We start from the raw sequence: 15,426 nt of genomic DNA on the forward strand, positions 1-15,426 counted from the left end.
AACAAGACACTTAGAAAATATCAACGGGATTAGACAAAGTCAACATGGATTTATGAAAGGGAAATCAAGTTTGACAAACCTACTAGAGATTTTTGAGGATGTAACTGGTAGAATAGATAAGGGAGAACCAGTGGATGTGGTTTATTTGGATTTTCAGAAGGCCTTTGATAAAGTCCCACATAAGAGGTTAGTGTGCAAAATTAAAACACATGGGACTGCGGGTAATATACTGGCACAGATTGAAAATTGGTTAACAGACAGTAAGAATAAATGGGTCGTCTTCGGAGTGGCAGGCAGTGACTAGTGGGGTACTGCAGGGATCAGTGCTTGGGCCCCAGTTATTCACAACACATATCAATGATTTGGATGAGGGAACCAAGTGTAATATTTCAAAGTTTGCTGACGACACAAAATTAGATGGGATCATGAGTTGTGAGGAGGATGCAAAGAGGCGATTTAGACAAGTTGAATGAGTGGGCAAATACATGGCAGATGCAGTATAATGTGGATAAATGTGAAGTTATCCACTTCAGAAGGAAAAACAGAAAGGCAGAGTATTATTTAAATGGTGATAGATTGGGAAATGTTGATGTACAAAGGGACCTGGGTGTCCTTGTACTCCAGTCACTGAAAGCAAACATGCAGGTGCAGCAAGCAGTTAGGAAAGCAAATGGTATGTTGGCCTTCATTGCAAGAGGATTTGAGTACAGGAGCAAGGGTGTCTTACTGCAATTATACAGGGCTTTGGTGAGACCACACCTGGAGTATTGTGTGCAGTTTTGGTCTCCTTTTCTAAGGATATACTTGAAATTCTGACAGGGCTAGACAGACAGGATACAGGGAGGATGTTTCCCCTGGCTGGGGGGGCCAGAAAGAGGGGTCACAGTGTCAGGATACGGGGTTGGACATTTAGGACTGAGATGAGGAGAAATTTCTTCACTCAGAGGGTGGTGAACCTGTGGAATTCTCTACCACAGAAGGCTGTGGAGGCTAAGTCACTGAATATATTTAAGAAGGAGCTTGATAGATTTCTAGACACAAATGGCATCAAGGGATATGGGGAGAGAGAGGCTCAGCCATGATCATACTGAATGGCGGAGCAGGCTCGAGGGGCCGAATGATCTACTCCTGCTCCTATTTTCTATGTTTCTATGACAAAAATATATGTTTTAATGGTGGGGTTGGAAAGGTGACCTTCTCTTTCAGACACCAATCAATTTCTGTTGTTTGGATTATCTGCATGTCTAATATCATTTGTCAACAGGTCCTTTTGAATCATGTCGATTAGCTGCCCCCCCATCTCACATCAAATGGCTACTAAAGCTTCAATACATGGCATTTACTAATTTTCCATATCATTCTAAATTGAGGGATCCAGTCAGAAGGAGGTGCTCCATAACACATATAAGTTTCAAGTTATGTCAACAGAGACCCCAGGGGCATGAGAAGACTAAATAAGGTAGAACTTGCTAATCTGGTGACATATTATGGAAGAGCTTTCGCAGAAGTCCTGGAGGTTACAGACTGCCAAAGTTATTTACAATTATATCCGGAAAATGAAACAAGCACTTAGCTTCAGTCTGATAAAAATGCCGATTTGAGTTTAATATTTTGCCAATCCAAAGGCACAATGGTAACAAGGCATAAAACTATGTTTACACCAGGATGCAGATTACTGCAAAACAAGGGAAATGATTACTGATAAAAAGGATTTGTGTTGATCAAGATTGGAACCTTCATTTGTACTAATGCCTACTTTACAAAAAGCTGCTTGTTGTGCAATAGTTCATATTTGTATCACTTATACATAGGTCAAAAATATTGATATGAGTCATTTCTTTGCTCTGGTGTCAGGCTGCAGCAGTTACTGCACACCCTTGAACTGAGCTCAATGCCTTCTCAGTCTCTTAAAATGAAGTGAGATGTGGCTTGGATTACCTCCATGAATGGATCCTAGACATGCCGCTGACAGTGTACAAAATTCAAGATATTCTTGCATAAAGAATCAAAGGAGATTATCAATGTATCAAAAATCTAAGTCATTCAATGCAAGTAAGTCTTAAAGGATGACTATATCAATCAAAGCTGAGACAATTCAAGTGGAAAGTAGGCTGAATTGGGGTTGCATCAAAGAAATTATGTACTTTGGCAAAAGGGCAAACAAGTGTAAAAGCAGTCTGAGGGGACAAGGATTTGTTGCTTTTTTAGGCAACGTGCATCAATAGAGAACAGGAAAAGTAAAGAAAGAAAGACTTGCATTTCTATAGTGCCATTCACAGCCTCAGGACGTCCCAAAGCACTTTACAGCCAATGAAGTACTTTTGAAGGGTAGTCACTGTAATGTAGTGGTATGGTATTGTGGAGAATGAATCCTCATTTAAAAATGTGTTTGAAGAGCACCTGACCAAGACGGCCCCCCATGGCATGAAGCTCAGATAATTTCCCTAGGCATTTTCCCTCTATTGATGATGCCACTTATTCCCACATGGAGGTACAGCAGCAGGCACATGAGGATGATTTAATACATTGAATATTTCTTTACAAAAAATAAACTTTAATATTTAAATTTTACTGTTGGGAGAACAAGTAATTTTGGGGGGGGGGGGGGCGGCGGGAGAAAGAGAAGAAAAGGAAAAACAAAATACACAAGACAGGCACAGCAAATCACCCGAGTAGTAGCTATATCCTGGTAAATCCATGAAGAAATGCTCCAGCAATGTATAAATACTGTTAATTACTCGACTGATGAATTTACTCTGGCCATAAAATAGATTATGCATGGTAAGTATTGCAGTGAAAAGTTACCCAATAGATGTTACTCAACGGGTGCAAGAGTAAACTGTATCATATAGTATACTACAATATACAAAAGATATTGCCATGTAACTTCACTTCTCTTAACTTTACTGGGATTATCTAATATCTTGGGATCCCATAATCAAAATATAAATTAGTGTGAATTCTGAAAATATTACTCGAGAATTTCAAGTGTTAAAATAAAACGTCCACCCCGCACCCCCCCACCTCCCAAATAAGCCTCCACTCTACACCTATTCTCTAAAGCTCAGCATCAAATGGACAATTCTAGGTGCATCTCTGATAATCCCTTGTTAAAATATCAAATCTAAGTTTGAAATCAGGATCTCAGGGCTCCAAGGAGATCTGCAATACGTACTGGCACTCCGTGAGCCATCAGAGTGTTAGGGTTCATGATGGTGACCAGCTGATGCAGAAGGTCAGGCTGGGATTCAAACAGTTCAGGCGCCAGTCTCTTCATAACACTCTCCAGCTGTTCTGCCACGTATGCTGGTGCTCCATACCATGTCTTAGGCTCTCCCCTAATTAGTTTTAAAAGAAAGTTAGAATCCATGAACTTGAGATTATTAAGCACTGTACTGTTTATGGAAAACTGATCAAAACTATGTAAGTAAACTCTATTAGGAGTGTGTTTTCTTAAATTACTGACAGGTAGCAGTAGGTTTACGAAAATATTCTGAAAGATCAACTAAGTGTGTAGTTTACATCTGGTGCTCACAGCATTTGTTGCCCACCACACGATGAGAGAACCCAGTCCAGCCCACCACACGGTGAGAGAACCCCCAGTCCGACCCACCACACGGTGAGAGAACCCAGTCTAACCCATCACATGGTGAGAGAACTCAGGCTAACCGAACCCAGAGAGGGAACTCAGTCTGACCCAACACATAGTGAGAGCCCAGTCTAACCCAACACACAAAGACATGCCCTCTGCCATCAAACAGGAAATTAGAGATGCATGTAACAAGGGTAGTACAAAGTAATCATGGGTGACTTTAATCTACATATAGACTGGCTAAACCAAATTAGCAATAACACTGTAGGATGGATTGCTGGAGTGTGCACAAGATGGTTTTTAGACCAGTACATTGAGGAGCCAACCAGGGAACAGGAGGTAAGAGAGGAGGGGGAGTTGCGTTCTTGATTAGGGAGAACATCATGGCACTAGTGAGAGGGAATATAGCCGAGGGTTCGCCCACTGAGTCCATATGGGTAGAACTGAAAAATAGGAAGGGAGAGATCACTTTGATAGGATTGTACTACAGACCCCCAAATAGTCAATGGGAAATTGAGGAGCAAATATGTAAGGAGATTACAGACAGCTGCAAGAAAAATAGGGTGGTAATAGTAGGGGACTTTAACTTTCCCAACATTGACTGGGACAGCCTTAGCATTAGGGGCTTGGATGGAGAGAAATTTGTTGAGTGTATTCAGGAGAAATTTCTCATTCAGTACGTGGACGGCCTGACCAGAGAGGGGGCAAAACTTGACCTCCTCTTGGGAAATAAGGAAGGGCAGGTGACAGAAGTGTTAGTGAGGGATCACTTTGGGACCAGTGATCATAATTTCATTAGTTTTAAGATAGCTATGGAGAATGATAGGTCTGGCCTGAAAGTTAAAATTCTAAATTGGGGAAAGGCCAATTTTGATGGTATTAGACAGGAATTTTCAGAAGTTGATTGGGAGAGTCTGTTGGCAGGCAAAGGGACGTCTGGTAAGTGGGAGGCTTTCAAAAGTGTGTTAACCAGGGCTCAGGGTAAGCACGTTCCTTATAAAGTGAAGGGCAAGGCTGGTAGAAGTGGGGAATCTTGGATGACTTGGGGGATTGAGGCCCTAGACAAAAAGAAGAAGGAGGCATATGACATGCATAGGCAGCTGGGATCAAGTGGATCCCTTGAAGAGTATAGAGATTGCCGGAGTAGAGTTAAGAGAGAAATCAGGAGGGCAAAAAGGGGACATGAGATTGCTTTGGCAGATAAGGCAAAGGAGAATCCAAAGAGCTTCTACAAATACATAAAGGGCAAAAGAGTAACTAGGGAGAGAGTAGGGCCTCTTAAGGATCAACAAGGTCATCTATGGGCGGAACCACAAGAGATGGGTGAGATCCTGAATGAATATTTCTCATCGGTATTTACGGTTGAGAAAGGCATGGATGTTAGGGAACTTGGGGAAATAAATAGTGATGTCTTGAGGAGTGTACATATTACAGAGAGGGAGGTGCTGGAAGTCTTAACGCGCATCAAGGTAGATAAATCTCCGGGACCTGATGAAATGTATCCCAGGACGTTATGGGAGGTTAGGGAGGAAATTGCGGGTCCCCTAGCAGAGCTATTTGAATCATCCACCGCTACAGGTGAGGTGCCTGAAGATTGGAGGGTAGCAAATGTTGTGCCTTTGTTTAAGAAGGGCAGCAGGGAAAAGCCTGGGAACTACAGACCGGTGAGCCTGACATCTGTAGTGGGTATGTTGTTAGAGGGTATTCTGAGAGACAGGATCTACAGGCATTTGGAGAGGCAGGGACTGATTAGGAACAGTCAGCATGGTTTTGAGAGAGGAAAATCATGTCTCACGAATTTGATTGAGTTTTTTGAAGGAGTAACCAAGAAGATAGATGAGGGCTGTGCAGTAGACGTGGTCTACATGGACTTTAGCAAAGTCTTTGACAAGGTACCGCATGGTAGGTTGTTACATAAGGTTAAATCTCACGGGATCCAAGGTGAGGTAGCCAATTGGATACAAAATTGGATTGACGACAGAAGACAGAGGGTGGTTGTAGATGGTTGTTTTTCAAACTGGAGGCCTGTGACCAGCGATGTGCCTCAGGGATCGGTGCTGGGTCCGCTGTTATTTGTTATTTATATTAATGATTTGGATGAGAATTTAGGAGGCATGGTTAGTAAGTTTGCAGATGACACCAAGATTGGTGGCATTGTGGACAGTGAAGAAGGTTATCTGGGATTGCAACGGGATCTTGATCAATTGGGCCAGTGGGCCGATGAATTGCAGATGGAGTTTAATTTAGATAAATGTGAGGTGATGCATTTTGGTAGATCGAATCGGGCCAGGACCTACTCCGTTAATGGTAGGGCGTTGGGGAGAGTTATAGAACAAAGAGATCTAGGAGTACAGGTTCATAGCTCCTTGAAAGTGGAGTCACAGGTGGATAGGGTGGTGAAGAAGGCATTCAGCATGCTTGGTTTCATTGGTCAGAACATTGAATACAGGAGTTGGGATGTCTTGTTGAAGTTGTACAAGACATTAGTAAGGCCACACTTGGAATACTGTGTACAGTTCTGGTCACCCTATTATAGAAAGGATATTAGTAAACTAGAAAGAGTGCAGAAAAGATTTACTAGGATGCTACCGGGACTTGATGGTTTTACTTATAGGGAGAGGTTGGATAGACTGAGACTTTTTTCCCTGGAGAGTAGGCGGTTTAGGGGTGATCTTATAGAAGTCTATAAAATAATGAGGGGCATAGATAAGGTAGATAGTCAAAATCTTTTCCCAAAGGTAGGGGAGTCTATAACGAGGGGGCATAGATTTAAGGTGAGAGGGGAGAGATACAAAAGGGACCAATTTTTGTAGAGGGGCAATTTTTTCACTCAAAGGGTGGTGAGTGTCTGGAACGAGCTGCCAGAGGCAGTAGTAGAGGCAGGTACAATTTTGTCTTTTAAAAAGCATTTGGACAGTTACATGGGTAAGATGGGTATAGAGGGATATGGGCCAAGTGCAGGCAATTGGGACTAGCTTAGTGGTATAAACTGGGCGACATGGGCATGTTGGGCCGAAGGGCCTGTTTCCATGTTATAAACGTCTATGATTCTATCCTAGATTGGATATTGTGCAATGAGAAGGGGTTAATTAATAACCTTGTTGTGCGGGGTCCTTTCGGGAAGAGTGACAATAACATGATAGAATTCTTCATTAAGATGGAAAGTGAAGTAGTCCAATCCGAAACTAGGGTCCTAAATCTAAACAAAGAAAACTACGAAGGTATGAGGAGTGAGTTGGCTATGATAGATTGGGAAGCTTCATTAAAAGGCATGAAGGTGGATAGGCAATGGCTAACATTTAAGGAACGAATGCATGAATTGCAACAGTTATACATTCCTTTCTGGCGTAAAAACGGCCCAACCATGGCTAACAAAAGAAATTAAGGATCGTATTAGATCCGAAGAGGAGTCATATAAAGTTTCCAGAAAAAGGAGCAAGCCTGAGGATTGGGAGCAGTTTCGAATTCAGCAAAAAGGGACCAAGAGATTGATTAAGAGGGGAAAAGTAGAGTATGAGAGTAAACTTGCAAGGAACATAAAAGTGGACTCTAAAAGCTTGTACAAGTATGTAAAAAGAAAAAGATTAGTGAAGACAAATATAGGTCCCTTACAGTCAGAAACGGGAGAATTTGTAATGGGAACAAGGAAATGGCAGAGCAATTAAACAAATACTTTGGTTCTGTCTTCATGGAAGAGGACACAAATAACTTCCCAGAAATGCTAAGGTACCAAGGGACTAGTGCGAAGGAGGAATTAATGGAAATTAATATTGGTAAAAAAAAGTGTTGGAGAAATTAATGGGACTGAAAGCCGATAAATCCCCAGGGCCTGATAATCTGCATCCCAGAGTACTAAAAGAGGTAGCCATGGAAATAGTGGATGCATTAGTTGTCATCTTCCAAAATTCTATAGATTATGGAACAGTTCCTGCAGATTGGAGGGTGGCAAATGTAACCCCACTATTTAAAAAAGGAGAACGAAAACAGGGAACCAAAGACCAGTTAGCCTTACATCAGTAGTAGGGAAAATGCTAGAGTTTATTATAAAGGATGTGATAACAGGACACTTAGAAAATATCAACGGGATTAGACAAAGTCAACATGGATTTATGAAAGGGAAATCATGTTTGACAAACCTACTGGAGTTTTTTTGAGGATGTAATTGTTGGAATAGATAAGGGAGAACCAGTGGATGTGGTTTATTTGGATTTTCAGAAGGCCTTTGATAAAATCTCACATAAGAGGTTAGTGTGCAAAATTAAAGCATATGGGATTGGTGGTAATATACCGGCATGGATTGAAAATTGGTCAACAGACAGGAAACGGAGAGTAGGAATAAATGGGTCTTTTTCGGGGTGGCAGGCAGTGACTAGTGGGGTACGGCAGGGATCAGTCGTTGGGCCCCAGTTATTCACAATATATATCAATGATTTGGAAGAGGGAACCAAATGTAATATTTCCAAGTTTGCTGACAACACAAAACTAGGTAGGATCATGAGTTGTGAGGAGGATGCAAAGAGGCTTCAAGATGATTTAGACAAATTGAGTGAGTGGGCAAATACATGGCAGATGCAGTATAACGTGGATAAATGTGAAGTTATCCACTTTGGAAGGAAAAACAGAAAGGCAGAGTATTATTTAAATGGTGATAGATTGGAAAATGTTGATGTACAAAAGGGACCTGGGTGTCCTTGTACACCAGTCACTGAAAGCCAACATGCAGGTGCAGCAACCAGTTAGGAAGGCAAATGGTATGTTGGCCTTCATTGCAAGAGGATTTGAGTACAGGAGCAAGGATGTCTTATTGTAGTTATACAGGGCCTTAGAGAGACCACACCTGGAGTATTATGTCCAGTTTTGGTCTCCTTACCTAAGAAAGGATATACTTGCCTTACAGGCAGCAAAGGTTCACCAGACTGATTCCTGGGATGGCAGGACTGACATATGAGGAGAGATTGGGTCAACTAGGCCTGTATTCACTCGAGTTTATAAGAATGAGAGGGGATCTCATTGAAAGGTATAAAATTCTGACAAGGCTAGACAGACTGGATGCAGGGAGGATTTTCCCCTGGCTGGGGGGTCCAGAAAGAGGGGTCGCAGTCTCAGGATACGGAATAGGACATTTAGGACTGAGATGAGGAGAAATTTCTTCACTCAGAGGGTGGTGAACCTGTGGAATTCTCTACCACAGAAAGCTGTGGAGGCCAAGTCACTGAATATATTTTAGAAGGAGCTAGATAGATTTCTAGACACAAAAAGCATCAATGGGTCTGAGGAGAGAGCGGGAACATGGTATTGAGATAGAGGATCAGCCATGATCATACTGAATGGCGGAGCAGGCTCGAAGGGCCTACTTCTGCTCTATTTCCTATGTTTCTATGACAGTTTCCAGTTCCCTGGCCCTAACTGCCTCCTTTTCACCATGGATGTCCAGTCCCTCTACACCTCCACCCCCCAGTGGCACGGACTGCGGGCCCTCCGCTTCTTCCTTGAATGGAGGCCTAACCAGTCCCCATCCACCACCACCCTCCTCCACCTGGCTGAACTTGTTCTTACATTGAACAACTTCTCCTTTGACTCCACTCACTTCCTCCAAATAAAAGGTGTCGCTATGGGAACCTGTCTGGCTCCCAGCTATGCCTCCCTTTTTGTGGGCTACGTGGAACATTCTTTGTTCCAGTCCTACTCAGGCCCCTCCCTCACCTCTTTTCCGGTACATTGACGACTGTATCAGTGTCACTTCCTGCTCTCGCCCCGAAATGGAAAATTTCATCAACTTTGCTTTCAATTTCCACCCCTCCCTCATGGTCCATCTCTGACTCTTTTCCTCGACTTCTCTACCTGCATTTCTGGGGATCGGCTGTCAACCAATATCTATTATAAGCCCTCCGACTCCCACAGCTACCTTGATTACACTTCCTCCCACCCACTTCCTGTAAGGACTCCCTTCTCTCAGTTTCTCTGTCTCATCTGTTGTAACGATGCCACCTTCCACACCAGTGCTTCCGATATATCTTCCTTTTTCCTCAACCGAGGATTCCCCTCCACTGTAGTTGACAGGGCCCTCGACTGTAGTTGACAGGGCCCCCGACTGTGTCCGTCCTATTACCCACACTTCCACCCTCACCCCTTCTCCTCCTTCCCAGAACCATGATAGGGTCCCTCTTATCTTCACCTTCCACCCCACCAGCCTCCACATTCAACCTATCACCCTCTGCTATTTCCGTCACCTCCAGCGCAAAACAGATCTTCCCCTCCGAAGGGACCGCTCCCTCCGCGACATCCTGGTCCACTCTTCCATCACGCGCTCTCCACCCCATGGCACCTTCCCGTTCGAGCGCAGGGGATGCAACACTTGCCCTTTCACCTCCTCCTTTTCCACCTTCCAGGGCTCCAAACACTCCTTCCGTGAAACGGCGGTTTACTTGCACTTCTTTCAATTTAGTATACTGTATCCGCTGCACACAATGTGGTCTCTTCTACACTGGGGAGACTAAACGCAGATTGGGTGATAATTGCTGAACACCTCCGCTCAGTCCGCAAGCATGACCCTGACCTGCCGGTTGCTTGACATTTTAATTCACCACCCCGCTCCCACCTCTGTCCTCAGCCTCTTTAAACTGTTCCAATGAAGCTCAACGGAACCTCGAGGAACAGCACCTCATCCTCGTTTAGGCACTTTACAACCTTCCGGACTCAACATTGATTTCAATAACTTCAGAACATAACCACTGCTCCCATCTACACCGATCTTTTGTTTCTTAACTTGTCCCATTACCACCCTCCTTGCCTTGCACCATCATCCCTTTTGTCATTTAATCACTCTACCCTATCACAGACCTTCCCTTTTATTCTTTCCTCTCCTCTCCCCCTTTCCCTGGCTCTGTTATTTGCTTGAAAACTTTAACTCTAACATTTTCCAGTTCTGACGAAAAGTTTTTGATCTGAAACGTTAACTGTTTCTTTTTCCACAGATGCTGCCTCACTTGCTGAGCTTTTCCAGCATTTTCTGTTTTTATTTCAGATTTCCAGCATCCACAGTATTTTGCACAGGGAGAGACCCCAGTCTGACCCAACACAGAGGGGGAAGAGAGCTCAGTCTGACCCAACACAGAGGGGGAAGAGACCTCAGTCTGACCCAACACAGAGGGAGAGACCCCTCAGTCTGACCCAACACAGAGGGAGAGAGACCTCAGTCTGACCCAACACAGAGGGAGAGAGACCTGTCTGACCCAACACAGAGGGAGAAGAGACCTCAGTCTGACCCAACACAGAGGGGGAAGAGACCTCAGTCTGACCCAACACAGAGGGGGAAGAGACCTCAGTCTGACCCAACACAGAGGGGGAAGAGACCTCAGTCTGACCCAACACAGAGGGGGAAGAGACCTCAGTCTGACCCAACACAGAGGGGGAAGAGACCTCAGTCTGACCCAACACAGAGGGGGAAGAGACCTCAGTCTGACCCAACACAGAGGGAGAGAGACCTCAGTCTGACCCAACACAGAGGGAGAGAGACCTCAGTCTGACCCAACACAGAGGGAGAGAGACCTCAGTCTGACCCAACACAGAGGGAGAGAGACCTCAGTCTGACCCAACACAGAGGGAGAGAGACCTCAGTCTGACCCAACACAGAGGGAGAGAGACCTCAGTCTGACCCAACACAGAGGGAGAGAGACCTCAGTCTGACCCAACACAGAGGGAGAGAGACCTCAGTCTGACCCAACACAGAGGGAGAGAGACCTCAGTCTGACCCAACACAGAGGGAGAGAGACCTCAGTCTGACCCAACACAGAGGGAGAGAGACCTCAGTCTGACCCAACACAGAGGGAGAGAGACCTCAGTCTGACCCAACACAGAGGGAGAGAGACCTCAGTCTGACCCAACACAGAGGGAGAGAGACCTCAGTCTGACCCAACACAGAGGGAGAGAGACCTCAGTCTGACCCAACACAGAGGGAGAGAGACCTCAGTCTGACCCAACACAGAGGGAGAGAGACCTCAGTCTGACCCAACACAGAGGGAGAGAGACCTCAGTCTGACCCAACACAGAGGGAGAGACCCCTCAGTCTGACCCAACACAGAGGGAGAGAGACCTCAGTCTGACCCAACACAGAGGGAGAGAGACCTCAGTCTGACCCAACACAGAGGGAGAGAGACCTCAGTCTGACCCAACACAGAGGGAGAAGAGACCTCAGTCTGACCCAACACAGAGGGGGAAGAGACCTCAGTCTGACCCAACACAGAGGGGGAAGAGACCTCAGTCTGACCCAACACAGAGGGGGAAGAGACCTCAGTCTGACCCAACACAGAGGGGGAAGAGACCTCAGTCTGACCCAACACAGAGGGGGAAGAGACCTCAGTCTGACCCAACACAGAGGGGGAAGAGACCTCAGTCTGACCCAACACAGAGGGAGAGAGACCTCAGTCTGACCCAACACAGAGGGAGAGAGACCTCAGTCTGACCCAACACAGAGGGAGAGAGACCTCAGTCTGACCCAACACAGAGGGAGAGAGACCTCAGTCTGACCCAACACAGAGGGAGAGAGACCTCAGTCTGACCCAACACAGAGGGAGAGAGACCTCAGTCTGACCCAACACAGAGGGAGAGAGACCTCAGTCTGACCCAACACAGAGGGAGAGAGACCTCAGTCTGACCCAACACAGAGGGAGAGAGACCTCAGTCTGACCCAACACAGAGGGAGAGAGACCTCAGTCTGACCCAACACAGAGGGAGAGAGACCTCAGTCTGACCCAACACAGAGGGAGAGAGACCTCAGTCTGACCCAACACAGAGGGAGAGAGACCTCAGTCTGACCCAACACAGAGGGAGAGAGACCTCAGTCTGACCCAACACAGAGGGAGAGAGACCTCAGTCTGACCCAACACAGAGGGAGAGAGACCTCAGTCTGACCCAACACAGAGGGGGAAGAGACCTCAGTCTGACCCAACACAGAGGGAGAGAGACCTCAGTCTGACCCAACACAGAGGGAGAGAGACCTCAGTCTGACCCAACACAGAGGGAGAGACCCCTCAGTCTGACCCAACACAGAGGGAGAGAGACCTCAGTCTGACCCAACACAGAGGGAGAGAGACCTCAGTCTGACCCAACACAGAGGGAGAGAGACCTCAGTCTGACCCAACACAGAGGGAGAGAGACCTCAGTCTGACCCAACACAGAGGGAGAGAGACCTCAGTCTGACCCAACACAGAGGGAGAGAGACCTCAGTCTGACCCAACACAGAGGGAGAGAGACCTCAGTCTGACCCAACACAGAGGGAGAGAGACCTCAGTCTGACCCAAGATCATACAAATGAAAGGCAAAAAAAACCTACTGATACACAATAGTCAGTATCTGCAGAGAAAAATGACAGGCCAATGTTTTGGGCAGAGCCGTTCAGAAATGAAAGATAAACAAACATGTTAATAAACTCAGAAAAACAAGGACGCAGGAGAAGAACAGATTCTCCAATCATAGAGGAGTTAGTGGATTGAATGGCCTGCAAACCGTCTTTTTAAAAAAAAAAGTGGGCATTCAATCCACTAACTTCTCGGTGATTGGAGTATGTGTGTTTTTCTTCCTCCTTTTTTTCTGATTTGATTAATGAGTGTTTAATCTTACAGTTCTGAAGGCTCCTGCCTGAAATATTGACCAATCTTTTCTTTACAGTTGCTGACTGCTTTGCTGTTTATTTATGATTATACCAGCCTTGGATCTGCAAACTAACCCCTACAATTTTATCCATCACATGGTTTCAGGTCAAGACAGACAGGATCAAAGACACAACCAATGGGCCTCATGGCTCCTCACCCAAGAAAGGAACCCAGCCAGGTTGTCACAAAGCCAGCACCCTGGATTTAAACTCCAGCACTAAATTTAAATCCTGGTTCTAACTGGCATTTACACTCTCATATCTCTTAGAGGTGAAGTCTCTCAGTGGTCTAATGAGGGCATGGATGGTATAGTCTCCTGGAGGGCATTAGCTATTCCCATACCTCCTACTGGAAAGGATGTGTGGGAAGGGCATGGAGGGGAGAGAGAGAATGAAAAGGTTTAAAGGTGACAGACCAAGTGACTGGATTTAATTATGGGTGGCCTACAACACCTGCCATAATTACAGTGTCAAAAGTAAATCTGCAGAATTGACATTGAGAAAAATGATTTTACTCTAACAAGTGGGGTTTGCCATGCTGCTTCCATCACAAACCAGATCTGATGTCACCGACAGACCACAAAACTTAATGTGCCCTTGCTTTCAATGCCAAGCCTGTAGTAGCAAATGGAGCAAATAGATTTTGTAAATTTATATCACAAGCAATCACATTCTGTGCAATCTATAAGCAATCAATGGTTAATCACAAATTGCAATAATGAAACATTTGCTACCCAATTGACAGTCCACCAAGGTACCAGATGGCAGTTTTACCATAACTGCTATACAGGATAAGAGGAGACTATTTTACCCATCAAAGCTCATCCCTCAAGTGTCCCATCCCTCCCATCAAGTCCCACCTCGACATTACCCCAACTCTCCCATTGAAAGCCATCCATCCAGTGCTCTAACTCTCCTGGTCCATCAGCTGCATTTTGTGTATCTCAAACATTTTGCACCGAGCATGTAACTGACATTCATTGTCTGCACTTGACCTGAAGTTGACCTTGTTTATATTTTGTTATTAAGTAGGTTACACATGCAAAACCAGTTGGAAACTTTTTGCACTTATTTTTAGTTTTTTTTTAAAAGTGTAAATCCTTCCTTGAGAGCAAGCACACTTCTTATTTGTCCCTTCGGTTCATGCAACTCTTACAACTGAAAGGGTGAGGCAGGCAAACTGCCCACAGGTTCCTTCCCAAATGACTTAAACAAACCATGTTCTGACTGGCCAAATTTGGGAGATTCTGCTTTTTAATGGCAAACATACAAAAATTTCTGCAGCATTCTCATGAAGCCTGTAAAACAAAATCTCTACTCTAAGCTTTCACAAGAGCATTGATGTCCAAAGGCCATACTACTCCAACACCCCTATTACAGCATCGAGCTGCATTTGAAACATCCCTAAGGATATGTCTACCTCACCAATAAAGTTCTCCCCAATCCCAATCACCAATTTATATTTGTGTCTTTTAGTCCCATTTTCCTGTCCTTGTAGTAACACTTTAGTCTTGCCTAAATGTATACCAATTAACATTTTACATCTGCATGAGAATTTACCCAGCTTCTCACTACACTGTACATTTTAATACTTCCTCAGCTTTTAAAAAAAAATTATTGGGATGTGGACAACACTGGTATTTACTGTCCATCCTTAGTAGTCCTGATGGCATTAACAGCCAACCACAGTGTGGGACTGGAGTCACATGTAGGGCAGACTGGGTAGGGGTTGTAAGTTCCTTTCCTTGAAGAACATTAGTGAACCAGTTGGGTTTTTAAACAACAACTCGCAGCTTCTTTGGTCACTGTCTGGTCCATCCCACAACTGACCACATGTTTTTTGAATGGTGGGATTTGAACTCATGACCTCTGGGTTGCTGGTGGAGCAGCATAGTCATTTGGCTACTTCTACACAAGATCTGTTGCCCTTCTCTCTACTTTCTCCGTTGCATACATATGCATTTCTTTTATTGCCTATCAAACCACTGGTGAACACAGTTACTCCAGGTGAGGTCTAGCTGATTCATGGTAACTCAGCTTTACCACTGTAAACTTGTACTCTACTGTTCCAGCTGTACATCTCACCATTCTATTAGTTTTTCAAAAATAATTTGCCATGCCACATTGTTCATACATGGTCTGCGTAAGTATACAATCATTCCCATGTCTCCTTCTAAGTGCCCCA

General features: G+C 44.8%; 1 protein-coding gene across 1 annotated transcript in view; it reads right to left on the bottom strand.

The window, feature by feature from the left end:
- The window catches only part of LOC137310949 (lysine-specific demethylase 5B-like), a 220,992-nt gene that overhangs the window by 114,161 nt on the left and 91,405 nt on the right, over nt 1-15,426 (bottom strand). The window contains exon 12 of the mRNA XM_067978463.1: nt 3,176-3,338. Coding sequence (XP_067834564.1) covers nt 3,176-3,338 — 163 coding nt within the window. The remainder of the gene's footprint in view (nt 1-3,175; nt 3,339-15,426) is intronic.

Source organism: Heptranchias perlo, unplaced genomic scaffold, assembly GCF_035084215.1.
Source record: "Heptranchias perlo isolate sHepPer1 unplaced genomic scaffold, sHepPer1.hap1 HAP1_SCAFFOLD_295, whole genome shotgun sequence".
Classification (NCBI taxonomy): domain Eukaryota; kingdom Metazoa; phylum Chordata; class Chondrichthyes; order Hexanchiformes; family Hexanchidae; genus Heptranchias; species Heptranchias perlo.